The 23467-nt window shown below is 42.8% G+C and overlaps 1 protein-coding gene across 4 annotated transcripts in view; it reads right to left on the bottom strand.

The window, feature by feature from the left end:
- Window positions 1-20858, bottom strand: part of TNRC6B (trinucleotide repeat containing adaptor 6B) — an 80526-nt gene extending 59668 nt beyond the window's left edge. For 2 of the 4 annotated variants that reach the window (XM_017859856.1, XM_017859853.1), the window contains exons 1-4: window positions 20771-20858; window positions 15683-15704; window positions 5354-5695; window positions 482-2830 (exon numbers count right to left, since the gene is read on the bottom strand). In XM_017859856.1, the coding sequence (XP_017715345.1) occupies window positions 482-2830; window positions 5354-5695; window positions 15683-15704; window positions 20771-20827 (2770 nt within the window). In that variant the 5' untranslated portion in view covers window positions 20828-20858. Of the gene's footprint in view, window positions 1-481; window positions 2831-5353; window positions 5696-15682; window positions 15705-17793; window positions 17857-20770 lie in introns of those variants that run through there. The other 2 variants (XM_017859855.1, XM_017859854.1) reach the window with 2 other exon arrangements.
- Window positions 20859-23467: the final 2609 nt, after the last annotated feature.

Genomic DNA, 23467 nt, shown 5'->3' with positions numbered 1-23467 from the left:
AGAGACAGAAACCTTCCAGATACCAACTTTGCTTCAGCATCATGATGGCCTCTGGAAAAACACAGGATATTTCCCTTTGCTGGGGAAACAGAAGCAGAGATGTGTCCACGGGTAGAACCAGAATGGAAATCAGGTCTATTTCTGCTACTACTTTAATTCTTTATTTTAAAATCTAGAACATAATTTGTTTGGCAAGATATGTCTTTTGGATTCTGCAGACCAATACAATTACAGAAAAATAATTTTGGGGACTAACACAGGGTTGTCATCTTTTCCTTTTGCCAAGAAAGAACATTAAAATGTACTACCAGCATCTGCCATCACTAGCATTTTATAAAAAGAGGTTCTGTCAGCAACAGAGTAGGAACTGTAGGAAAGCATCTCAGAACAAAACTAAATTGAATAAATTCACCTAATAAAAATGCCGTGGTCTAGGATTTCTTTTCTTCATCAAAAGCTGCAAGAAAAAGCCACTGCTTACCTGATGCCGATTTACCGGTCATTGGGGTGGGCAGGTTTGGTTCTCGAGGTGCCGGGCCCCCTTGGGAATTCTTATCCCACAGATTCACATTCTTGTAGTTATAACTGTTAGGGTCTCCCCATGCTGAAGTGCCATCATCAATGTCCATTTTCCGACTAATTGACTGTGGGGATGGCTCTTCCCAACCACTGGGTTCCTCATCCTTAGGGGTTGCAGGCTGTGGCCCGCTGCTCCAGCTGGAACTGGAAGGTCGAACGTTGCCTGGAGGTGGTGGGGGTGGGCCTCCCCACGAACCAGAAGCCTCTGGTTGTGGTGGCGGTGGCTGCTGTGGGGGCTGCTGCTGTTGGTGTTGTTTATTCCAGGAATTGGGCTGTCGGCCTGTCTCATTCCATGCTGGGGATCTTTTGCAATCCTCCCATCCACCTTTTGAAGCTAGGCTTGCATTGCCACCATTACCCCAGGTTCCAATTTCATTCTGCCCTCCTTCACCCCACCCAGACACAGGTTTACTTGCAGAACTTTCCCAACTGCTGCTTTTCGTCTGATCGACTTCCTCTCCCCAACCATTCTTCCCAGAAGACCATCCTTGATTGGGCTGGCGTCCACCTCCCCACCCCTGATCCTTGCTGGGATTCTCATTCCAAGTGGAAGGTGTCTTTTCATCAGGTCGTCCTCCTCCCCAGCTGGAAGAGTTGTTGTTCTTGTAGTCATTCCAGCCTCCTGTGTTCTTGGGGTCTTTCCACTCTGTAGAGGCTGAGAGCTCCCCCCATCCAGACTTCATTTGATTGCTTTGGCTGGGTGCATCTCCCCAGCCCCCTGAGTTCTTGGTCTGTGTGGCAGCGCTCTCCCACCCCTCAGTTCCTTTGTCAGATTTCCCCTCAGGCCTTGGCACCTCTTCAATGTCCCACACCGTGTCCTGCTTAATTTGAGTTTGGCCCCAGCCAGTGTTTGAGAGCACCCTGGGATCCAAATCAGTTCGGCTCAAAAGAGTCTGCAAGACAGCCTGACAATCAGGATGTGTGGGCCTGTACGACCGACGGCCAGAGTTATGACTGTCGCTACTTCCTGCTTTGTGGTTGCTTCCAGTGCTTTGACCTCCAACTTCACTTCCTGTGGAGCTGGAAGATCTTCCCCAACAGGGAGCCTGGGCATTGCCTTGGTTTTCAGGGAGGGGGTGGCCCTTTTGATTGTCCCATGCTCCAGTGCTAGAATTTGGTTGGTTTGGACCACTCCATTCTCCAATTTTCAACTCATCAGACCCAGTCGGCTGTTTCCATTCTCCCTGAGAGACCCCAGATGTCATTTTGTTCCCTTCACCCCATTTGTTGTCATTAGAGTCCTGGGGGCCAAAGTTCCAGGACCCACCCGTAGACCTGTTATTGTTGTCCCAAGAGTCATTTTTTGACCCAGTTGATTTCTGAACAGAAGCTCCTTTCCAGGAGTCCTCTCTCTCTTTTCCATTGTTCCCATTGTTTCCAGAATTGCTTTGTCCAGAGACTGTGTCAGTTCCAGAAGGCCCCCTAGCTGCACCCCAAGATCCAACACTCCCAGTCTTTCGATCTCCAGTGCTTTGTGAAGGGGCATCAGTGCTCCTGGAGGTGTTCCCCAAGCCCATTCCAAAGGGCATTCCCTTATTCTCCATGGGGTTTGGTGAACTTAAGTTCAAGGAGTTAGTGTTTCCATTTTTTGGTCCATCAGTGTTATGAATTTGAGCCTGTTCTCTGCCAGAGACAACAAAATTAACACCCGCATTTTCCATCTTTGACTGCTGTTCCCTGGATGTCTGACCTACTGTGCTAACCTGTGCACTGGAATTACTATTCTCTGTTTCCAATGCCCCTTTCCTAGAAGTTCCTTCTTGGACCAGCGCTGGCCAGGCAGATGGGTTGCTATTTGGGTTAAAGTTGCTGAAGCCAGAGCCAGGTCCAATTCTATCCTGACCACTCACATTCCTCCAATTTCCTAGTCCATTGTTGTTTTCTGTAGTTGAGTTGGAAGATTGAACAGATTTAGCCTTAGGGTCAGATTTCCAGACCCCAAGATTACATTCGTTCCCAGAACTTGCAGACTGGCACTGGCTCCCTTTTCCTTTGTTACTAGTGGTGCTTCCTGGCAGAGTGCTCTTCTCAGAGCCAGGGTTCGAGGCACTGTTGTTATCGGTGGTGTTTTCGGAAGAAGATTCAGTGTCTTTGCTGGCAATACAAGGCCACTCTTCCATGTCAGACCCGTCTACAATCACCTTGTCCCAGATGTGAATTGGGTTGGGGGAGGTGCCGTTGTTGGAGGAGGCTCCCGAGCCCCAAGTGGAATTTGCATAATTTGAAGCAGCAGCACCTCCAAGGGTTGAGTCTGGGGAAGAGATCATCTTATTAATCACAGCTTCACATGCATTCATTACTCATTAATCCCTCAAAGGGGCTCTCCTTTGAGCTCTGCCCTTAGGAGAGCTAATCACATGCCAGTTTCTCTCAATCCAGTTGCTTGTATCACAACTGTCTTAGTCATCTCTTCTTTTTCATTTGCCTTGTGTTATACCAGCTAAGTCTCACTTCATATTTCTCAAAACTACACCCTTTGCCGTTCCTATTGACAGAGAAGGGCCTTCTTGTATTTTGGGACAAGGCAATAGCAATGACACTCTAAACTTGCTCTGTATCTCCAGTCTACTCTCAACACCCCTGGCTGGAGCAATCTTCTTTTTTTTTTTTTTTTTTGAGACGGAGTCTGGCTCTGTCGCCCAGGCTGGAGTGCAGTGGCCGGATCTCAGCTCGCTGCAAGCTCCGCCTCCCGGGTTTACGCCATTCTCCTGCCTCAGCCTCCCGAGTAGCTGGGACTACAGGCGCCCGCCACCTCGCCCGGCTAGTTTTTTGTATTTTTTAGTAGAGATGGGGTTTCACCATGTTAGCCAGGATGGTCTCGATCTCCTGACCTCGTGATCCGCCCGTCTCGGCCTCCCAAAGTGCTGGGATTACAGGCTTGAGCCACTGCGCCCGGCCAGGAGCAATCTTTCTAAAGCACACCTTTGATTATATCACTGCTATATGGAGAACCTTCAACAGTTCCTTAGTGCACAAGAATAAAGCTGAATTCCTTGGCCTCGAATGTCATCAAGATGCTCCATGACCTGAGACCAACGAAGTTTTCTAGTCTTATCTTCTCCTGCTTCCTATGTTGATGTTAATATTCCACACTACTTGACATTCCACAACTCATGCCTTCTCACTCTGGCACCATTCCACGTTGGCATCTACTGTGTTTTCCTGCTGAATTCACACAGTGAAATTTACTCATCCTTCTGGGCCCAATTCAAGTGTCATTTCATCTACCAAGCTGTTTTCAAGCTCATCACCTGAAAATAATCTTTCCCTGTCTAGAGCCATTTTGCTCAGCACTGCGGCACCATGTTCACAACTTTCCTTCCCCATGTTAGCATCTTTGAGGCAGAGACTCTAACTTGCTAACGTTAGAATTCCATGCAGCAGCCAGCACAATGCTGCTGAGTAAGCATCTGCTGAATGATGAATGCCCACTGAGCCACTGAGCTCGGCGCCCCGGGTTGGGGGGGGTGTCACACGAGTATGAATTAGGCAGAGTTCACAACCCCAAGGAACTTAATCTGATAAATGAGGCTGGCTCACCATATATTTTGGTGGAATTTACCATATTTGGTGGGAAAAATGGTTTTTAATGAGATCATTTCTTCTCAATTTACTTTGGCTTCTTTAACCAGGCAGCTTTTAATCAATTTGAAGTTGCAAAGTATTATACAGAGGCATAGAAAAATAAAAAACATAGAATCCCAAACTCTTGAGATTTAGGGGCCTTCTTGGTTTTCATAATGTGCACTCTGACTCACACTGGCCCCATGTCTCCACCTAGGCCTGGTTACACTGGGCTGCAGAAACTCTGCCCAACAGGGCCCGCCCTCTCACATGCTTCCTTTTGCAGCTGGTTAGGAGAGGCCAGGAAGGAAAGGCCATGGGTAGGGCTTATCTCTGCAGGAAGTCTGTGTCACCACGAGGTTTCTTTCCATCCTTACTCTGCACACAACAAGGTGGTGACCGAATTTTCCAGGCAATTATTTGTTCAAACTCAGAACTCCAATAAAGCATCCTACTGGTGACAACCATCAATCAATTCATTGTCTTTGCCAACGCTTAATGGTATTCAAGCTCTGAATTTTAGTATCACCCCAAAAGACATTTTTAAGTTGAAATTTATTAATAAACTTTAAAAGATATTTAGAATTTCTTAGCTGATAGTTGACTTAGTATTCATCTGTTAAAAATTCTCAAAACTTCTAGTAGAACCCTTCAGCTAAATCTCTCTTATTTCAACATACAGTTTTTAACAAAGCTCAAAATCCAGGGCCCTCAAAAGAAATACTGATTTTAAAAATCTAATTAAAAAAGCTATAGAATAGTATTATTTTAGAATTCTCCCAAGATTCTATATTGCAATGTAGCAAATCATTTTCTCTATCCTCCTAGCATTCTGGAAACATAACACAGGCATCTAAAGATTAGCCTTCACACAAGCTCCATGTCCAATTATGCCCTGAACACATATGACAGTGGAACTGTGGAGGTTCAAATTTATAACACTCTAGTCTGAGAAGGAAAAAAGGCTCCCAAAATAATGAGCATCAACAGCTAAAACAGCCCTCATGCCACGAGCACACACTTATGGAACACTAAACCTCAGTTCCAAGAATCACCAATACACATCACATACTAGGATCCTCTCTCATCTTTTGACTAATCCCAGTGGTTTATACAATTAATGGCTCTCCTGGACTTTACATCAAGCAATGCAAACAAAGTGCTCTCTGTCTGTCAAGCTGCCATGCATTTGATTCACAGCGTGCCTTACCTGGCGCAGTCCCACTCTCACTCTGCAGCAGCGCTCCTGTCACTTGTGCGTTGTTTGGGTTTGCTCCAGGTGCTGTGCAGGGAGGAGGCCCTGCCCCACCCCCAAGGAGCATGCAGGATGGTGGAGGGGGCTGCCCACGTTTTAGTAACACTTTGTGGTCCTGCTGGCAACGGAATCGCGGCGGCACCTCCCGAGGCATGTAGCGGGCGGCGCTTGGCGGTTGTCCGTTCGGCACTGCCACCCTTTTGGCATTGTTGCCACCATTGACTGGTGGCGATGGAGAGCTGCCAATTGGGCTGGCGGCCGTTGGTTGGCTTAAACTTGGTTTCGTCACTTCGGGCACTAAAAGAGAGGGGTTGGGAAACAGTCTTTGAAATACAACAAATACATTTTTTCTAAAACTTTAAATAATTTTATTATTTTATTTAGAGATGGAGTCTCAACATGTTGCCCACGCTGGTCTCGAACTTGGGCTCAAGGGACTCTCCCACCTTAGCTTTCCAAAGTGCTAGGATTAAAAGAGTGAGCCACTGCACCTGGCCAAGATTATTATTATTTTTTATTATTTTATTATTATTTTTTTGAGATGGAGTCTCACACTGTCGCCTAGGCCGGAGTGCAGTGGTGCAACCTCCGCTCACTGCAACCTCTGCCTCCCGGGTTCAAGCAATTCTGCTGCCTCAGCCTCCTGAGTAGCTCGGATTACAGGCGCCCGCCATCACAACCAGCTAATTTTTTGTATTTTTAGTAGAGACGAGGTTTCACTATGCTGGCCAGGCTGGTCTCGAACTCCTGACCTCGTGATCCGCCTGCCTTGGCCTCCCAAAGTATTGGGATTACAGGCGTGAGCCACTGCGCCCAGCCTATTTTTTATTTTCTTTTTTGAGATGGGGTCTTGCTGTGTAACTCGGGCTAGAGTGCGGTGATCTTGACTTGATGCAACTTCTACCTCCACGGCTCAAGTGATCCTCCCACCTCAGCCTCCTGAGCAGCTGCGACTACAGGCATACACCACCATGCCAACTCATTTTTTTTTCCTCCTCTAGAGACAGGGTTTTGCCATGTTGCCTACCTAGGCTGGTCTAAAACTCCTGAACTCAAGCTATTTACCCACCTCAGCCTCCCAAAGTGCTGGGATTACAGGTGTGAGCCACCACACCCAGACCCTAGCTAAGATTATTTGTAAGAAAGCTTACATGGTACCAATTCTAACAAAGTAACTTCTCCTTTCACTCTATTCTCAAGGGACACAGTTATTCCAAATTCTCCACCATCTCTTCACAGTTTACTGAAGGCAGGATGAAGGTGGCGGCTGATAGTGACATGAATTTAAACACAGCAAGATCATGGAATACATTCCATCAATTAAGGGGGAGATGGAAGCGATCATCATTCACTCCCCTAAATCAACAGTGGAATTAATGCCCTGAAGTGCTGCCTAGAAGAGTTAAATGTCCATGGCAAAGTCCTTGGGAAAGTGTTCAAGCCTCAGTCCAAGGGTCCCTTCCTTTCATCCACATTCTTAAAAGATCTACCCCTGAGTAACCTCTCTTGAAGTCCCTGGCCTAGGTGAGCTAAACATTCTTCCTAAGTGTTCCTGGAACACATCATCCCGCTCTCTCTATCATGAAAATTCTCCATTCAAAAGTCCATCTATCTCTACCATAGAAATTCTCCATTTACAAGTCCCATCTCTCTCTGCCACGGAAATTCTCTACTTACAAGTCCTTCTCCCTCACCAGGCTATGACTTCCTGAGGGCAAGGACCCATCTTTCATCTTTTCTTTTTTGTTTAGGGCATGGCACAGAGTAGACTCTTACAAGAAACTCTAGGTCTGGAAAATCACAAACTCAGCTTGGTTTTGGTTTCTACAGCTACCTGGACTCAAAGACTTGCACCGCTCTCTGCGTAAATACTAGAAATGTTACAAATCTTTTTGCTTTTGTTAAATGTAAATACTTTCTCTATTTACTTTAAATAATTTGATTTTTTAACCTCAATTTTAAAAATGGCCCGCATACAGTGTGGGAATGTTGGGGCAACCATGAAGCTGCACTCTGCCGTACCCTCTGGCTCTCCCCCTTGAACCTACAGAGAAGGCTCTCTGAGATCTGCACCTCCCTCGCTACATGCTGCCAAAAGATCACTACCCTCTCCATAAAACTCTACCTGGCAAATAGAGGCTGGAAGTCATACAGAAATAATCATCAAGCCTGATAGTTCAGATGATTCTGAGGCCCAAGTCCCTGCCTCCCAGGGTAACGTCAGGGCCAGCTCTGCGGGTAACACTGCTTTGACTGCTAAAATGATGCTGGGCCAGCATGTCGCTTGTTGAACTGGCTCCTTTATGAGAGAGATACAGCATCATCAGAAATCAGGTGGCCCGATCTATGCCACTACCAGACATTAACACACTGTGGGTGACAGGAAGTGCCTGCAGCAACTTCCAGGCGACCCCATGTCTAACTTCAGCCAATCTCAAGGCAGCACCAGGCATCCCAGTAAGGGGAGGGGGAGTGGAGGTCAGAGGATCCAAAATCTGATAAGCAGAGTAAATGTGTGACTTAAGAAAATAAAATTAGTCGGCTGGGAGCCACGGCTCACGCCTGTAATCCCAGCACTTTGGGAGGTCAAGGCAGGTGGATCACAAGGTCAGGAGTTCGAGACCATCCTGGCCAACATCGTGAAACCTCGCCTCTACTAAAAATACAAAAGTTAGCCAGGTGTGGTGGCATGCGCCTATAGTCCCAGCTACTCAGGAGGCTGAGGAGGAGAATTGCTTGAACCTGGGAGGCGGGGCTTGCAGTGAGCTGAGATCCCGCCACTGCACTCCAGTCTGGGCCACAGAGCAAGACTCTGTCTCAAAAGACAGAAAATAAAATCAGTCATTATCTAATATTCATGACCTGTAACAGATGGATACATAACTGGTAAATGAATGAATGAATGAAGATTATTTAATATTAATCTTCTATCTGTTATTGGCGGATTCTATAGCATAGGGCATTCGCAATCCCCTTTTATCTTATTATGAGAATAAACAAGAAGTTGTCAGAGACTGGAGATATTCATCCCAACTGGTTTTTAGGACGGAAAGAGCTATGTTTCTGTAACGCTGCCCTTCTATAAAAGGTCTAGAATCTTCATTTTAAGTTAACCAGGTCTACTACATACTTTTAACTCAATTCAGAAAAACAAGACAAGACAGAGTGACCTGCAGGACTGAGCGCTGAACTTCAGTTTGACTCACTTTAAAACATTCACAGCACTGCTTCAACCGAAGAAATTTGGTCGGTATCACGTATCATACAAGATGCCTTGCAAAAGTTCCTCAGGGCACTTTCCCACCACATCAGAGACAGAATGGATTGTAAATGATAAAGTCATTATAAAATGGGAACACACCTCAACCACTTTCCTCCCAATACAGTGTGCTCTGGCCCAGGAGATTAGTCATTCAAACTCCAGGACATCACGTACAAATAGGTCAAAGTATAAAAAGAAAAAAAACAAAACCTCCAGGAAACAGTCAGAAAACGCCCAAGACACCACCTTAGTCATAGCAAACTGTGTTTCAGCACCTGAATGAATTCTTATTCTATTTTTAAAATCACACCTTTCTGTGAATCCAAGAACATTAAGCCTTTAAAGGCCAACCAGAATTGCCGGCACTAATTGGAGAGCAATGTAGCTTTTTAGGCGGGAGGTCTGATCCAAATTGACTCCCAAAGTCCAAACTTAAGACATCAGAATCCGTGTGCGTCACCCATCATCATGGTCCAGAATGTTAGTCGATAAAGGGCAAGAGAAGCTGTTGTTAAGTCTGAATATGTTACTTTTCAGGCTGTCTCTTTTCTGAATCTTAAGGCTTTGTAAGTTGTGCAAGTTTTTCTAAAGATGAGCTGTTCAAAGTAAGGGCATAGTTTCTTAACTATGGAAGAACTATGGAGGAAAGGTTTGTGGCTTAAACATGATCTCAGTACTATAGGGAAATAAAAACATTGTGGGGGGTGGGGGGAAGCTATGTATCCTTTTTTTTAATTTTCATTCCTTTTCTTTTTTTTTTTTTTTTTTTTTTTTTTGAGACAGAGTCTTGTTCTGTTGCCCAGGGTAGAGTGCAGTGGCAGGATCTCCGTTTGCTGCAACCTCCTCCCAAGCGATTCTCCTGCCTCAGCCTCCCGAGTAGTTGGGACTACAGGCACCCTCCACCACACCTGGCTAATTTTTTGTAGTTTTAGTAGAGATGGGGTTTCACCGTGTTAGCCAGGAAGGTCTCCATCTCCTGACCTTATTCCCCTGCCTCAGCCTCCCGAGTAGCTGGGATCACAGGCGTGTACCACCACGCCTGGCTAATTTTTGTATGTTTAACAGAGATGGGGGTTTCACTATGTTGGCCAGGCTGGTCTCGAACTCCTGACCTCAGGTGATCTGCCTGCCTTGGCCTCCCAAAGTGCTGGGATTACAAGCGTGAGTCACCGTACCTGGCTGTTCATTTGTTTACTTTTTTTTTTTTTGAGACGGAGTTTCGCTCTTGTTGCCCAGACTGGAGTACAGCGGCGTGATCTTGGCTCTCTGCAACCTCTGCCTCCCAGGATCAAGCAATTCTCCTGCCTCAGTCTCCCAAGTAGCTGGGATTACAGGTGTGTGCCACCATACCTGGCTAATTTTGTATTCTTAGTAGACACGGGGTTTCACCATGTTTGCCAGGCTGGCCTCAAACTACTGACCTCAGGTGATCCACCTGCCTCAGCCTCCCAAAGTGCTGGGATAAAAGGTATGAGCTACCGTGCCTGTCCCTCCATTTACTTTTAAGAAGCATTGAATTGAATCTCCTCCCCTTCCTCATTCCATTTATCTTATTCCATTCTTGCATCTCACAGTTTAAACTTCTAATTGCCCCTATTTCTGAAAACTCCAATTAGATGCTACTTTTTCGGATAAAAGAGCTCTTTAAGAAACTTCCGAACCAGGCAGGGTTCTGAACACAGCAGCTGCACAGAACTAGTACAAACTATTATTTCCTTTAACTATCTCAATGGTATCAAACATAAAAAAGAATGACCTAGAAATGTTTTTAAAGTAGTAGCTAAAATACAAACAAGGCCTAGAAAAGACATTCTAGGCCGAACATTTTAAATCTGATGACACACAGTGAGCGGTCAACGTGTACTGAACGATTTTCAGTAACCTCTCAGCACTGCCTCTATTTCTTTACCTTCCACACTCCCTCCTCAACCCAACACACACTGGCTTTTGCCTTAAACATCTCCCTGGAAGCTTCTTTCCCCATAAGTCACTAGTGATCTTGGTTGCCAGTCTAACCAGCCCGCTTTGGACCTTTTCTTCTTTGATTTTTCTGCAGCTTCTGACACCACTCGTCATTCCCTCCCTTCTGTTTCTGTGAGACGTGCTCCAGCTAGCTCTTCAGCTTTTCCCTTCCTCTTCCTGTGTGGGCTTCTCCTACTCTTGATCGGGGGGATCAGCAAACTTTCTGTAAAGGGCCAGACAGTAAATACTTTAGGGTTTACTGGCCATATGGCCTTCATCACAACAACTCAACTCTGCACTTGTGGGGCCAAAGCACCATAGACAATGTGTAAACGAATGAGTGTGGCTGTGCTCCCATAAAACTTTATTTACCAACAGTGAAATATGAATTTCCTGTCATTTTCACATGTCATGAAATACTGTCCCCGTTTTTTCTCCAATAATTAAAAAAAAACGTAGAAAATATTCTTAGCTCATGGGCAGTGCAAAAATAGGCAGCGAGGGCAATTTTGTCCACAGTCATAATGGCAATGCTGGTTTTTGACTGGAGAATGGCAAATGAATTTGGCCATAAGTAGTGGCTTAAAAACAAAACAAAACAAAATCACTGTGATGATAGGGCCTGCACCCTTTCCACATTTCAGTTCCTTGAGTACAAATTCTTCCATGCTCAGGCTTTAACTACCACTTACCATCTTTCCCTTCCTCTCAAACTTGTTTCCTAGCCCCAATCCCACTTCCTCACCCTCAAAGAATGAACTTATCACCCAACCAGCTGCTCAAGTCAGAAACCTGCTTCATATCTTAGACTTCTCAATGCTCTCCCACCCACATTATCATTATCCAATCAACATTAAGTTAAACTAAAGCCTCTCTCAATTCCTTCCTTCCCCTTTACCACCACTGCTCCTAATTAGGTTCAAGTCCTCAACACCTCCTATTTGGACTATTTTCGTGCCAATTTATCGGAGCCACATGTCTTGTAATACCTCACATTCATTCACTCTCTCAGAGGCAGCCAGTTCCATCTCTGAATAAGTGGCTTCCCACCACTGTATTAGAACACACAGGTGTTTCTACAAGGTGTGAGGGGTGCTGTAAGTAGTTTATAAATTATTTAATAGAGGGGACCCCTCCAATAGTAATAAATGAGTAGACTCAAGGGTATCCTGTACTCACGGTACTATGTCTTCTGAGATAGGCTCAAAACAAACAGTGGTAGCTAATGTCCTGCCATGGCCCATAATCCCAGGTATGCTGATGGAGAAGGTGCTGCTTTCAGCTGTGTCCCAGTGGTAAAGGACAACACCTAAAACATTTAACTTCTACTGAGCTAGAAGCTTTTCCCTGTTGGCTTTGACTCACCATTGGTGCTATTTGAAGAATAAGCTTCACTGAACAAAATATCTAACAGATAACTACCAAGGACCTGTTAAGTGTCAGGCACTAGAGTCCTTCAACGTTTTGAAGACAGTTACCTGAGGTTCCCCAAGCAGGAAGCCTTGCCCTGGGAGCTCAACGAGCCCAGGTGTTTAAACCTTTCTGAGTTGACAAATTCCTTGCCCAATCTGGCTTGAACTCCACATGGTCCATGGAGGTTGCTCTCTGTTCCTTTTCATAGTGTGGTGCAGGAAGTGTAAATCCCTTCCTGGATAGTGTGTGTCTATTAATGCACGGGGTTTTTTTGTTGTTTTTTGTTTTTCTTTTGAGACAGTCTTGCTCTGTTGCCCCAACTGGAGTGCAATGGCATGATCTTGGCTCACTGCAACCTCAACCTCCTGGGTTCAAGCGATTCTCCTGCCTCAGCCTCCCGAGTAGTTGGGACTATAGGCGCCCGCCACCATGCCTGGCTAATTTTTTGTATTTTTAGTAGAGATGGGGTTTCACCGTGTTAGCCAGGAAGGTCTCCATCTCCTGACCTTATGATCCACCTGCCTCGGCCTCCCAAAGTGTTGGCATTACAGGCGTGAGCCACCGCGCTCGGCCTACTAACGCAGTTTAAGGTCATCTTATGCTGATACACTCTCATTAAAGCCAGCCATCACTCTTAACATCTTTTTTTTTGTTGTTTTCAATTGAGACAGGGTCTCGCTCCATTGCCCAGGCTGGAGTACAGTGGCACAATTATGGCTCACTGCAGCCTTGAACTCCTGGGCTCAAGCAATCCTCCTATCTCTGCCTCTCGAGTAGCTGGGATTACAGGCCTGTGTCACGGTGCCTGGCCCCTAACATCTTTTTAACAAGGCTAAATTTGTATGTCCAACCTCCTCTATTACATAGTCTATGCAATTGGGCTTTTTAATCCTAAACTTCATCCCTGTTAAATCTGAATGATTACATCAATTCCTCAAACTCTTTCAGTTCTACTCTAAAATCCAACGAAGGAGGATATTAGCTTCTACCTTAAGTGCTTTCTATTATTTGATACCTGGGTAGCAAGCCAGCTCTAGCCTATGTCTTCACATAACCTCCACTTGAAATTTCTATGCTATTCCTCTGCAGAATTCTCACAATTTTTTTTTAATGGTGGAGAATACAGGAAGAATATATAATGAATGCACTACTACTCTGAAATACAGAAAAATCTCACTTCAGTCCTCTATACAACAAGGGTCTTGGCACCAACGGTCTTTTCTTTGTGCTTCTAGCAACTGTTGGGGAAAGATGGATAGATTCAGAGTGAAGGGGAGATTGCCTGAGAAAGACACCATCTTTGGGAAGAGGAACATATCCCCCAGACATGTTAGCTGAGGTAAGAGAAGAAGGAGACTTAGAGTACCAAGGTGGGCTACTGGGAATAAAGATGAAGATGTGGCTGTAAACCTAGACCCAACACTAGAAAGGTCAGGCCCTCCCTCTGTTTACATTCTTAACATACCCCAGGGACAACTGGTATTTTTACTTGCTATATAACAATTAAAATCCCTTAGGAGACTGAAATGGCCTCTCATCTCCCTTTAGGATTATTTTATGTTATCTTTTGATTGGAGGGGTGGGAGGTAGGGAGAGCAGGTTGACTGTGAAACTGTATCCCATGACATGGTAGGTATGAGAAAGCGCCCAATTGGAAACAAATTTTTTGGGTGGTGAGTAAAAGAAAAGCTTGATTTTAAGACTGGTAGAGGAAAGAAGAATGTGTTTGAGAACAGGTCTGGTATCCCTCCCAATTTTTTTTCTATAAGAAAAGATGCCTAACAGATTTTCTGTTTCCTAGCACCACTTATCATACAGAGCAGCTCAGTTCTGTAGCACAACTAACACTTGGCTTTGCAAGCATCAGTCTTGTGGCCAGCCTAGGAACCCAACCACCATATTCCAGCAACCAGAGTCTAGATTGTCCAGGAAAAAAAATGCCAATTTTCTCATCTGTTGTCCCCATAAATCATCAAAAAGCCCTACAAATATAAATACTTAAGTGCCCAAATCCTTTTCTAGAAAGTATGTTGGTTTAGAAAGCATGGACACTGTACCAGCATGAATAACACTATTTCTATGGCAAAGTATCATTTATATTTCAAGCAAGTAATTTACAAAGATCCTTCCAAAATAAAGCCTACTTCTGGGCTGAAACTGAGGAAATGTGCAAGGGCAGATACTATTCTCTGTAACCAATGAATTATAACTAATAATCATGGTTTCTTTTACACTTCACTACAAACTCCCAGACTACATTCTCCTTTGAAATGTCTTTTGGTTAGAAATTTATTGTAGTAACGCCTAGTTATATGAGAATTTATTTTCCATAACTAAGTTTCCTAAGAAATTAGCACTGTCCTATTACTCTTTCATCATTGTGTGACAGGCTTTGGTCTGGTAGTCCAACAAAACAAAACAAAACAATGAAGAAACCAATCATTACAGGGCCTCCCATCAAGCCTTGACCTCTCCATCACCCTTGGCCTTCTCCAACTCATCACAGTCACATCTAATTCCCTTCATCTAAGGCAGTGATTCTCAACTAGGGACATGTACTGGGGTCACCTGCAGAGCTTTTCAAAATACATCTGCTAGGGCCATGGCCTGGGACTGTGTATTTTGACGATTTTATGCAAATGATTCTTATGCATACCTAATTGAGAAACACATATTTAAGTGGGCAAGGAGAGGAGCTATCTCAAAGAATTAACTCTCTCATTCTGAAGGGGAAATGAAAGAAAGTGTGAACATCACCAGACAAAACTACATGATGAAAATCAATAGGAGAGCAAGAAGCCAAAACAACACAGACTACTAGGTTAAGAATGACCCAAGGGGCACCTGCTCCCGTTTATAACATTTTTTAACAGAGTTAAGTTACTCAAAATATATTATCTTTCAAAAAAGTATATTCCAAGTTTTAGCTTAGAAGGCAGAGTAAACATCCTAGGTGCAATATTCCATTATCAGACTCAATGCATGCTATCGGTCAAGGTGGTTGACAAACCGTTATAATTCACATCTGTAAATTAAAAGCTGGTGTTTGTTTTTTGCTATTATTCCAAAAAAAAAGTTTTGAAAAGGTTCAATTCAAAATCATGACCCACATACTTTTTTTTTTTTTTGAGATAGAGTCTCGCTTTGTTGCCCAGGCTGGAGTGCAGTGGCATTATCTCGGCTCACTGCAACCTCCGCCTCCTGGGTTCAAGTGATTCTCATGCCTCAGCCTCCCAAGGAGCTGCGATTACAGGCATGAGCCACCATGTCTGGCTAATTTTTTACTTTTAGTAGAGATGGGGTCTCAGCCATGTTGCTGGCCAGGTTGGTCTCAAACTCCTGACCTCGGGTGATCCAGACTCTCAAAGTGCTGGGATTACAGGTGTGAGCCACTGTGCCCAGCCATGACCAATATATTTTTTAAAACAAGGTATTTACTCTTTCGACTCCTAAAAAATTTAAGGCCAACTAGAAACACTAATACAAGTATTTTCAATTTATCATTACTGCTCTTCAGTGACTGCAAACAACCCACCTTAATTACTCTACGCCCACTCTCTTTTCAGTGGATTGGAGGCTGAGTCAGCAACAGTGTAAAAGCTAAACACAAAAGGTTCTAAATAATTTAAAGAGAAAAAAAAACTTACCTTTGGTTTTTTGTTCCGTGACCTGCAAAATAAACAGATAAAAGTAAATGAGATTTGCTTTTTAATTCAGTACTATATTTTCAGACTACTTTAGTCTGATAACTCAAGTAATCCAAGCTGTCAGGCACACAGGCATAGCTGAAATCCAGAAAAAGGAGCTGGGAGTCAGTTCAGACATCCTTCCAAAGACTATGGCCATATGTCCAGCTATAATTTACATGACCACCATTAGGAAGAATAGTAAAACTAAAAAGCATTCCACTCATTATAGGATGAGGTCCCTGTACTGAGAATGCTACTTGCATTTTGATTGCTATGACTAGAGAAAAATCACATGAATGTGGCCCAGAAACTAAATTAGCCATAGACACAAAAAGATTCCCCTATGAGTATAGACACAAACACTTGATCTCAAATCTGAAAAGCAACACTTCAGGGACTTGTCGTCAGGGGCACCAGACATCATGGTCGGAAAGCGGGATTCAAAACCAAACCTTGTCACTTTCTGGCTACGAGATCCCCAGTTTTCTATTATCTGTTGAATGGAGATAATAGTATATCACTGCAAAGGACTGCTGTAAGGATTAAATCAGATATGCTATGCAGTGCTCAACAAATGTTTGCTGTTACTATCAACATTTATATAAAATAGCATGAAGTACAGCACTAAGACTGAAATATGTAAATTTTGGACAAATCAAGGGTGCTTTGTTTAAAAAAAGTATTTCTTTATATAGTAACTAATACGTCTACAGAAATGATTAACCTCTAGAAGGGTGGACAGGCTGAACACAGTAATGGACTCAGAGAGTTTGGAAATGATGATTAGGAGCCTTGTAGAAAACTGCTTCTGATATTTTTAAGAGGGGAAAATAAAGGAGGGCATCTAATTTATAACAATAAAACAAAAGGTGATACACAAGCAAAACATCCAAAAGGAACTATGCCATCACTGCAATAGTGGTTACATTAAATTATTGAGATCATGGGTGATTCTGACTCATTTTCCCAACTGTTAATCTTTTAAAGCATTTTTATTTGGTTATTGACTTTTGTAATAAAAATATTCACATAGCAAAGAAGAAGTTTGATGATTTGTGGCTGGTAATCATACTGGGTTATGGCCATGGGGTTCACAAAACACAATCATCTTTGGAAGGAAGGTCCTGTAGCTGACCAGCCCACCTTGTGATGGATCCCAGCACATCATCAGACTCTAAATAGGAGTTAAAGGATCCACCTGTAGAACATCCTGGTGTGTTTCCTACATTCCTGTGTTAAATGACAAGCTAATTCTATTACAGTGAATTTGTGGAACCCAGTGTCTTAAAAATGAATGTTTCCCAGTACTGTTACACAGCTCAGTTATACTGAAAATACTCTTATATAATTTTTCTATATCTCCATTTATCCAAGAATGAACGATGTGCAGCCACTTACCAATTCCCAAAGGCAATTTAGGTTTTATACCACTGTAACTATTTCTTAGAATGCCATTTTGAAGATCAGTCATATACAGGAAGTCAGTGCCTTCCCATTGTAAGCAACAAACCCAAATAATGTCAAATATGTCTTATCATGTGGGTTCTGTTAAGAGCTGTCCCCCAGACGGCAAAAAGCTGGACAATCAAAGCATGTGTTCTGCCAACACTAAACAATTAGCAGCATCAGCCTAAATGAATGTGAATGGAATCCTTCTTTGACACCTCTCTCATGAATGGGTATCTAAAAGTTTACTCAGTGATGGCTCCAGGAAGAGCCAACTGCTACAATCAATGAACACTGGAAAAGGCTCATGCTTAATTTCTGTGTGGAAGTAACTTCGTTTTAGCTTTAAGTAAGTGTCAATTCTTCAAGAAAATTATGTTTCCACCTTCATTCTTGACCATTCACTTATTAAACAATTTCTGAGTGATTATTCTGCACCAGGCACGGCCCTAGTTACTGGCAATACAAATACGAATAAAACCAAGAAACTTACAGTCAGTCAAACAGTGAAGATGGACACAAAGAGGTGGTCATAAAGCGCTGGGGAAAGCAGCATGAAAGATGTGGAAGCCCTTAGAAGAGGCACCACAAATGTTTGCGGACTGAATGAATGAACCACTGACCACATGATAGACCTCTGGCACGTTCTCCACGATTCTTTGCATCATAGCACATTTTATGGCTCCTAGCTGAGGCGTTGTCTCTACAATAAGGTTGGAAACCACGAAGATAATCACATGGTAAGCTTTGTGCTCTCCTTAAAACTGCTAAATCAGAATTTAATTTTGAAATTATGCAATGGTTCAGTATAATAAAACAAGATCAAAGGCCACGCATCAGCCTGCGTCAGCCTAGATTCTGTGTTAAGCTGATCTGGAACATTTTTGAGCAAAAACGATAGAATTTTTACTGTTCATAAAATTAATCACTTAGAAATTTTATTTACGGTGATTTTCCCCTTTGCCATCACTTCTTAATCAGCTCTTAATGCAGATGAAAGCACACAGGAGAGATCATCCAGCTACATAAACTACATTCTCTGCATAAATAATCTCATTCACTCTCGACTACATTTACACCATCTTTATTTTAAAGCATTTTTTTCTTTGTGGAATCCAATGAAAGTTTACAGAGGCATATTTTATTAATCATTTTAGATATTGATATTTGTAGTTTAAGAAAACACTGTTATGTATGTTAAAAATGAAGAAGGAATATATACTCTCTAAATCACTCTGTTTGGCATCCTCTTGTTAACAGCCTTTGCTCAAGTTCCTTGGTACCCAGTCTATAAACCACTCATTTCCAGAGACTGCAAAATCCAATTTTTGTAACAACTTAGTAGACGAAACGTGTGAGTGTCCTAAGGAAAGAAAACTTTCACTGAGATTTAATCTCACATCACTCCAGTTGGAGGTGGAGGGCACCATGGGTGCGAGGCACAGGGAAAAGAGCCCAGAAACCACAGGGGCAATGCTACAAACACCCCACGGCTGGTGGAGCTGCATACTGCAACCTCAGTGACAGGGCATGTGGCCATGGACCCAAAGGGAAGTACAAAAACGTCTCTGGGCTGTTATCTGACTTCTATTACTATTATTATTATTATTATTATTATTATTATTATTATTATTATTTTGGACACGAGATTTCACTCTGTCACCCAGGCTGGGGTGCAGTGGTGCAATCTCTACGCATTGCAACCTCCGCCTCCTGGGCTCAAGTGATCCTTCTACCTCAGCTTCCAAAGTAGCTGGGACCACAGGTGTGCACCACCACACTCGGCTAACTTTTTTCTTTTTTTTTTTTTGGTAGAGACGGGGTTTTCATGTTGGCAAGGCTGGTCTCGAACTCCTGGACTCAAGTGATCCGCCTGCCTTGGCCTCCTAAAGTGTTGGGATTACAGGCATGAACCACCACACCAGGCAATCTGGCTTCTTTATTCAGACTTTTCACTCCAGAATTTTAGGCAATTCTAACAAACTCAGGTGAGAAGCAACACATTAGAAGTAGGTACCCTGACAGCATGAAGATGTGATGGAGAATATACCACTATTAATAGAAACAAACACAATTAAAAGCAGACAAAATCTTCAAGAGCACAGCGGTCTATTATAGCACCAAATAATAATGAATGTTCCTCTTAATTAAGTCATGAAGAAAAGATAAAATTACATTTCATGGCAGGGACATATGCAATCCAGTTCAGAAACTATTTTCAGAATTTTTCTTATGCTGATACTCACACATTATTATTTCAATAATTCAAAAAATTGAGTTATGAGAAATGCCATATCCAATAAAGCTGGAAAAAACGTGCAGTGTTACACTGGCTTGTGTTTGATTGGCTTGACTCTGTTCTAAATCTAGAGTTTCCTCTGAACCTTGTCACAGTTTCTTTCTCCCTAAACTTAGCTTCAATAACTAGCACCAACACAGGGACCCTCAAACCTGTCCCTATTGTAGGCCCTGCTTCGCAGATGCTTTACATAGCATAACAATACCTGACAGAAAATCACCTTGCCTCCAAAAAAGGCACCAAAGTAACCCCTGCTGAGCCACAGCCCAAGTTAAAAGATGCAAAAAGAACGGTAAGGTGGGGAAACAGGTAAGATCAGACAATGGACAGGGTAGAGAGGCATGCTCTGAAGCAAACAGGGAGGGCAGGCGCATTCTAACCACTCTGCCTTAGACAACTCTGCTGGACAAACCGCTCACCTGAGACCTGAGAGGTGATAGCCGTCAGCCCTTTGTCTTTTTTCTTTTAGCATCTCTTGTTTTCTTTAACCAATTCCTCAAAGCCACACAATGCCATATCCTCCAAAGCACTACAAGGGCTCACTCGGTCCTTTCCGAGAGGGATTTCTACTTGTAACTCTCCAAAGGTAGACTCATCTAGACACGGCACCATGTGGGGACCAAAAGAACACCGGGGCAACCTCCAGCCAGTTTTTAAAAGTTATTCTATAGGCTTAAGAAAATGTAGATTAAATTAATATACAAATAAGGAAATACAACAATAATTGAGAGTTTGAAAGCTCTCTTGCCTTTCTAATATTGTTTACTGTTGTTTTCAAAAAATCAGCCATAGCATTATTTAACATCTACTTTATGGTAACAAATGCAGACCTTGAACTTTCTCCCACTTCCAAATATGAAAACTTTTAAGTAAACTAATGTCTCAAGTACCGTTACTGAGATATCAGGTATTCAGGCCAGGTGCAGTGGCTCACACCTGTAATCCCAGCACTTTGGGGGGCTGAGGCAGGCGGATTATGAGGACGGGAGTTCGAGATCAGGCTGGCCAACATGGTGAAACCCTGTCTCTACTAAAAATACAAAAATTAGCTGGACGTGGTGGCAGGCGCCTGTAACCCCAGCTACTCAGAAGGCTGAGACAGGAGAATCGCTTAAACCCAGGAGGCAGAGGTTGCAGTGAGCCAAGATGGTGCCACTGCACTCCAGCCTGAGCAGCAGAGCGAGACTCTATCTCAGAGAAAAAAAAAAAAACGGTATCGGGTATTCAAGCCAACACAGTTTCTTCTTCTGGATGCCGGATGCTTAGTGGATATAAAGACAGACTTAACTGATTAAACTCACCTTCTGAGTGGCTTCTTTTTTCTTTTTATCCTCTTTCTTCCTTTTCTTGTCTTCCATTAACTGTTCTTCCCTTTCTTGCTCCTTCTCTCTGTTAAAGTAACATCATAGCAGAAGGTTATACATCTATATTCACGACCCATTTCTGTAGCAAATTAAATGCTTGTAAATGGTGTACAAGACGACGTTTCATCTCTGTGACTGAGTAGAACCCAGTATTTCATTTAAATCAAAAGGATGCATAAAACTCACATTTAATTATTCCCACATCTTGGTTTGTCACCCCTTTTGCAAAACATGACATTAAGTTTGGTTTCAAAGAAGCCTATTAAGGTGAGCTTTTATAATATCTTACTAAAAGAATACACACACAAACACACACACGATTAATACAGTTCCACTCAGCAAAGGACCTGATTTGAATATGACAATATCCAGATGGCTTCTGGGCAGTATTCCTCACAGATAATGCAGAATATATTAACTCAATTATGGTACATATGTATTTATCATAAATTGGATGTTTTTCCATGACATCTTCAGAGTGGTGAACATAAAACTCTATGCTCTGTATTCCAAATTTTTTTTCTATATTTATTATTTTATATATTTTCTACTTGTGTTTTCTAAGGCAGGTACTGAGTGTCCTATAAATCAATGTATTCCAGGCCAGGCGTGGTAGTTAACGCCTGTAATCCCAGCACTCTGGGAGGCCAAAGCGGGCAGATCACTTGAGGTCAAGAGTCTGAGACCAGCCTGGTCAACATAGTGAAATCCCGTCTCTACTAAAAATACAAAAATTAGCTGGGTGTGGTGGCACGCTCCTGTAGTCCCAGCTACTCAGGAGGCTGAGGCAGGACAATCAATGGAACCCGGGAGGTGGAGGTTGCAGTGAGCTGAGATAGTGCCACTGCACTCCAGCCCTGTCAACAGAGCCAGACTCTGCCTCAAAAAAAAAAATAAAATAAAATAAATAAATGAATTCCCAATTGGGTGAATTCACTACTACATCTTCCTGTACACATGAATTAAGACAATCAGGTTTTGCTCCACTGAATTAGAATAAAAATGATATATAATCATAAACATTCTAGTTGGAGAAATGTGCTGAATCTGAAGAATTATTAAGAGACTGTAATTTACAGCACACATTTGAAAAGTAACATTTATTGGAATGCTGTCAACTTTCACTCTATGTATCAAATGGGAAAAAACATACATTCAACCAACCGCAGTAACTTCAAAGCTCACAGTGGGAAACCCCAGACTCTATGCTTATGGAATTCCATTGCTGTAGGGAGACTTTAAGATCTAGTTCCCAGGTCCTCAGAACACCCAACAGATAACAAATCCATGGTTTCACAGATATCACCTAGAATAAAGTCGAATTACAAGTGAGTCAAATTAAAGGTTAAGGGAGTAACAGGTTTGCAAACACGGCAAAATCATAAAGATGGTTCCTGAAGGACTCAACTTTGGGCAGCAGAGATCTAGTTTAACATACTGAAACTATACAAAAGGAACCATGGATGAAAACTGAGGTGGGCTCTCGTGAATACATAATGATGTTTTATTTATAGAAAAAAAGGCTTAAAAATTATTTTACCTACATGTTGTCACTGACTTTGTCCGCATTCAAATATTAGCCTTTCTCCTTCTGCACCTCTGGGTATAAAGATATAAAAGCCTAACATGCAAAATCCACCCAACCAAGGAGGAGATTTTACTGAAATTTCCTTAGGTCTCATGCTGGATTTCTTTGGAGTCAGATTGTGTGCCTCTGTCTAGGTGTGAAACGTGTGGAGAAAATCCACCTGCAGCAGCAGTGCCCTCCTTTAAGAAAATGGATTTACAAACACCGGTAAGATGGACGTTGACCATCTCAGGCAGGCTGGCCATGGGTCCTGTTATATTTGGCCCTAAGAGCCTTTTGCTTCCTCTGGCTGTAAGTGGAAGGAGTGGATGAGGTTCCTCACGCCCAAGTTGCTGTAACTTGGCTTCTACATTTTACAGTGAAACCAACTACAGAAAAGGAGCAACCACAGCCTGAATATCTCCTGTTTAAAGATTTGGTGTTTACAAAAAAAAAAAAAGTATTACGTTGTCATTTTTTTCTCAATCTAAAATTATTCTAAAATTAAAAGTTTATTTTAAAAAATGCAATGTTGGCTGGGTGCAGTGACTCACGCTTGTAATCCCAGCACTTTGGGAGGCCAAGGTGGGTGGATCACCTGAGGTCAGGTGTTCGAGACCAGCCTGGGGGACACGGTGAAATCCCATCTCTACTAAAAACACAAAAATTAGCTGGGTGTGGTGGTGGGCACCTGTAATCCCAGCTACTCAGGAGGCTGAGAAAGGAGAATCGCTTGAACCTGGGAGGTAGAGGTTGCAGTGAACCAAGATCATATCATTGTACTCCAGCCTGGGCAACAAGAGCAAAATAAATAAATGAATCAATAATAAATAATAAATAAATAAAATAAAACATAAAAAAAGGGGTAAGTTTTAATCAAACATGTTCTTCAAAACAAACTAACCTTTTCAAATATTGTCCCTATAAACAGGCAATTCAGGGAAATAGACTGAAATTCATGTACAACAGAAGTAAATTCATTTCTAAAACAGATATATTTCAAAGCTTTTCAGGTGACAGGCTATACTTTCACCCTGTTTTTTGTTTTGTTTTGTTTTAACCACGCA

Source organism: Rhinopithecus bieti, unplaced genomic scaffold (genome assembly GCF_001698545.2).
Source record: "Rhinopithecus bieti isolate Rb0 unplaced genomic scaffold, ASM169854v2 scaffold_51734, whole genome shotgun sequence".
Classification (NCBI taxonomy): Eukaryota; Metazoa; Chordata; class Mammalia; order Primates; family Cercopithecidae; genus Rhinopithecus; species Rhinopithecus bieti.
This window is presented reverse-complemented; position numbering and strand designations above follow the sequence as displayed.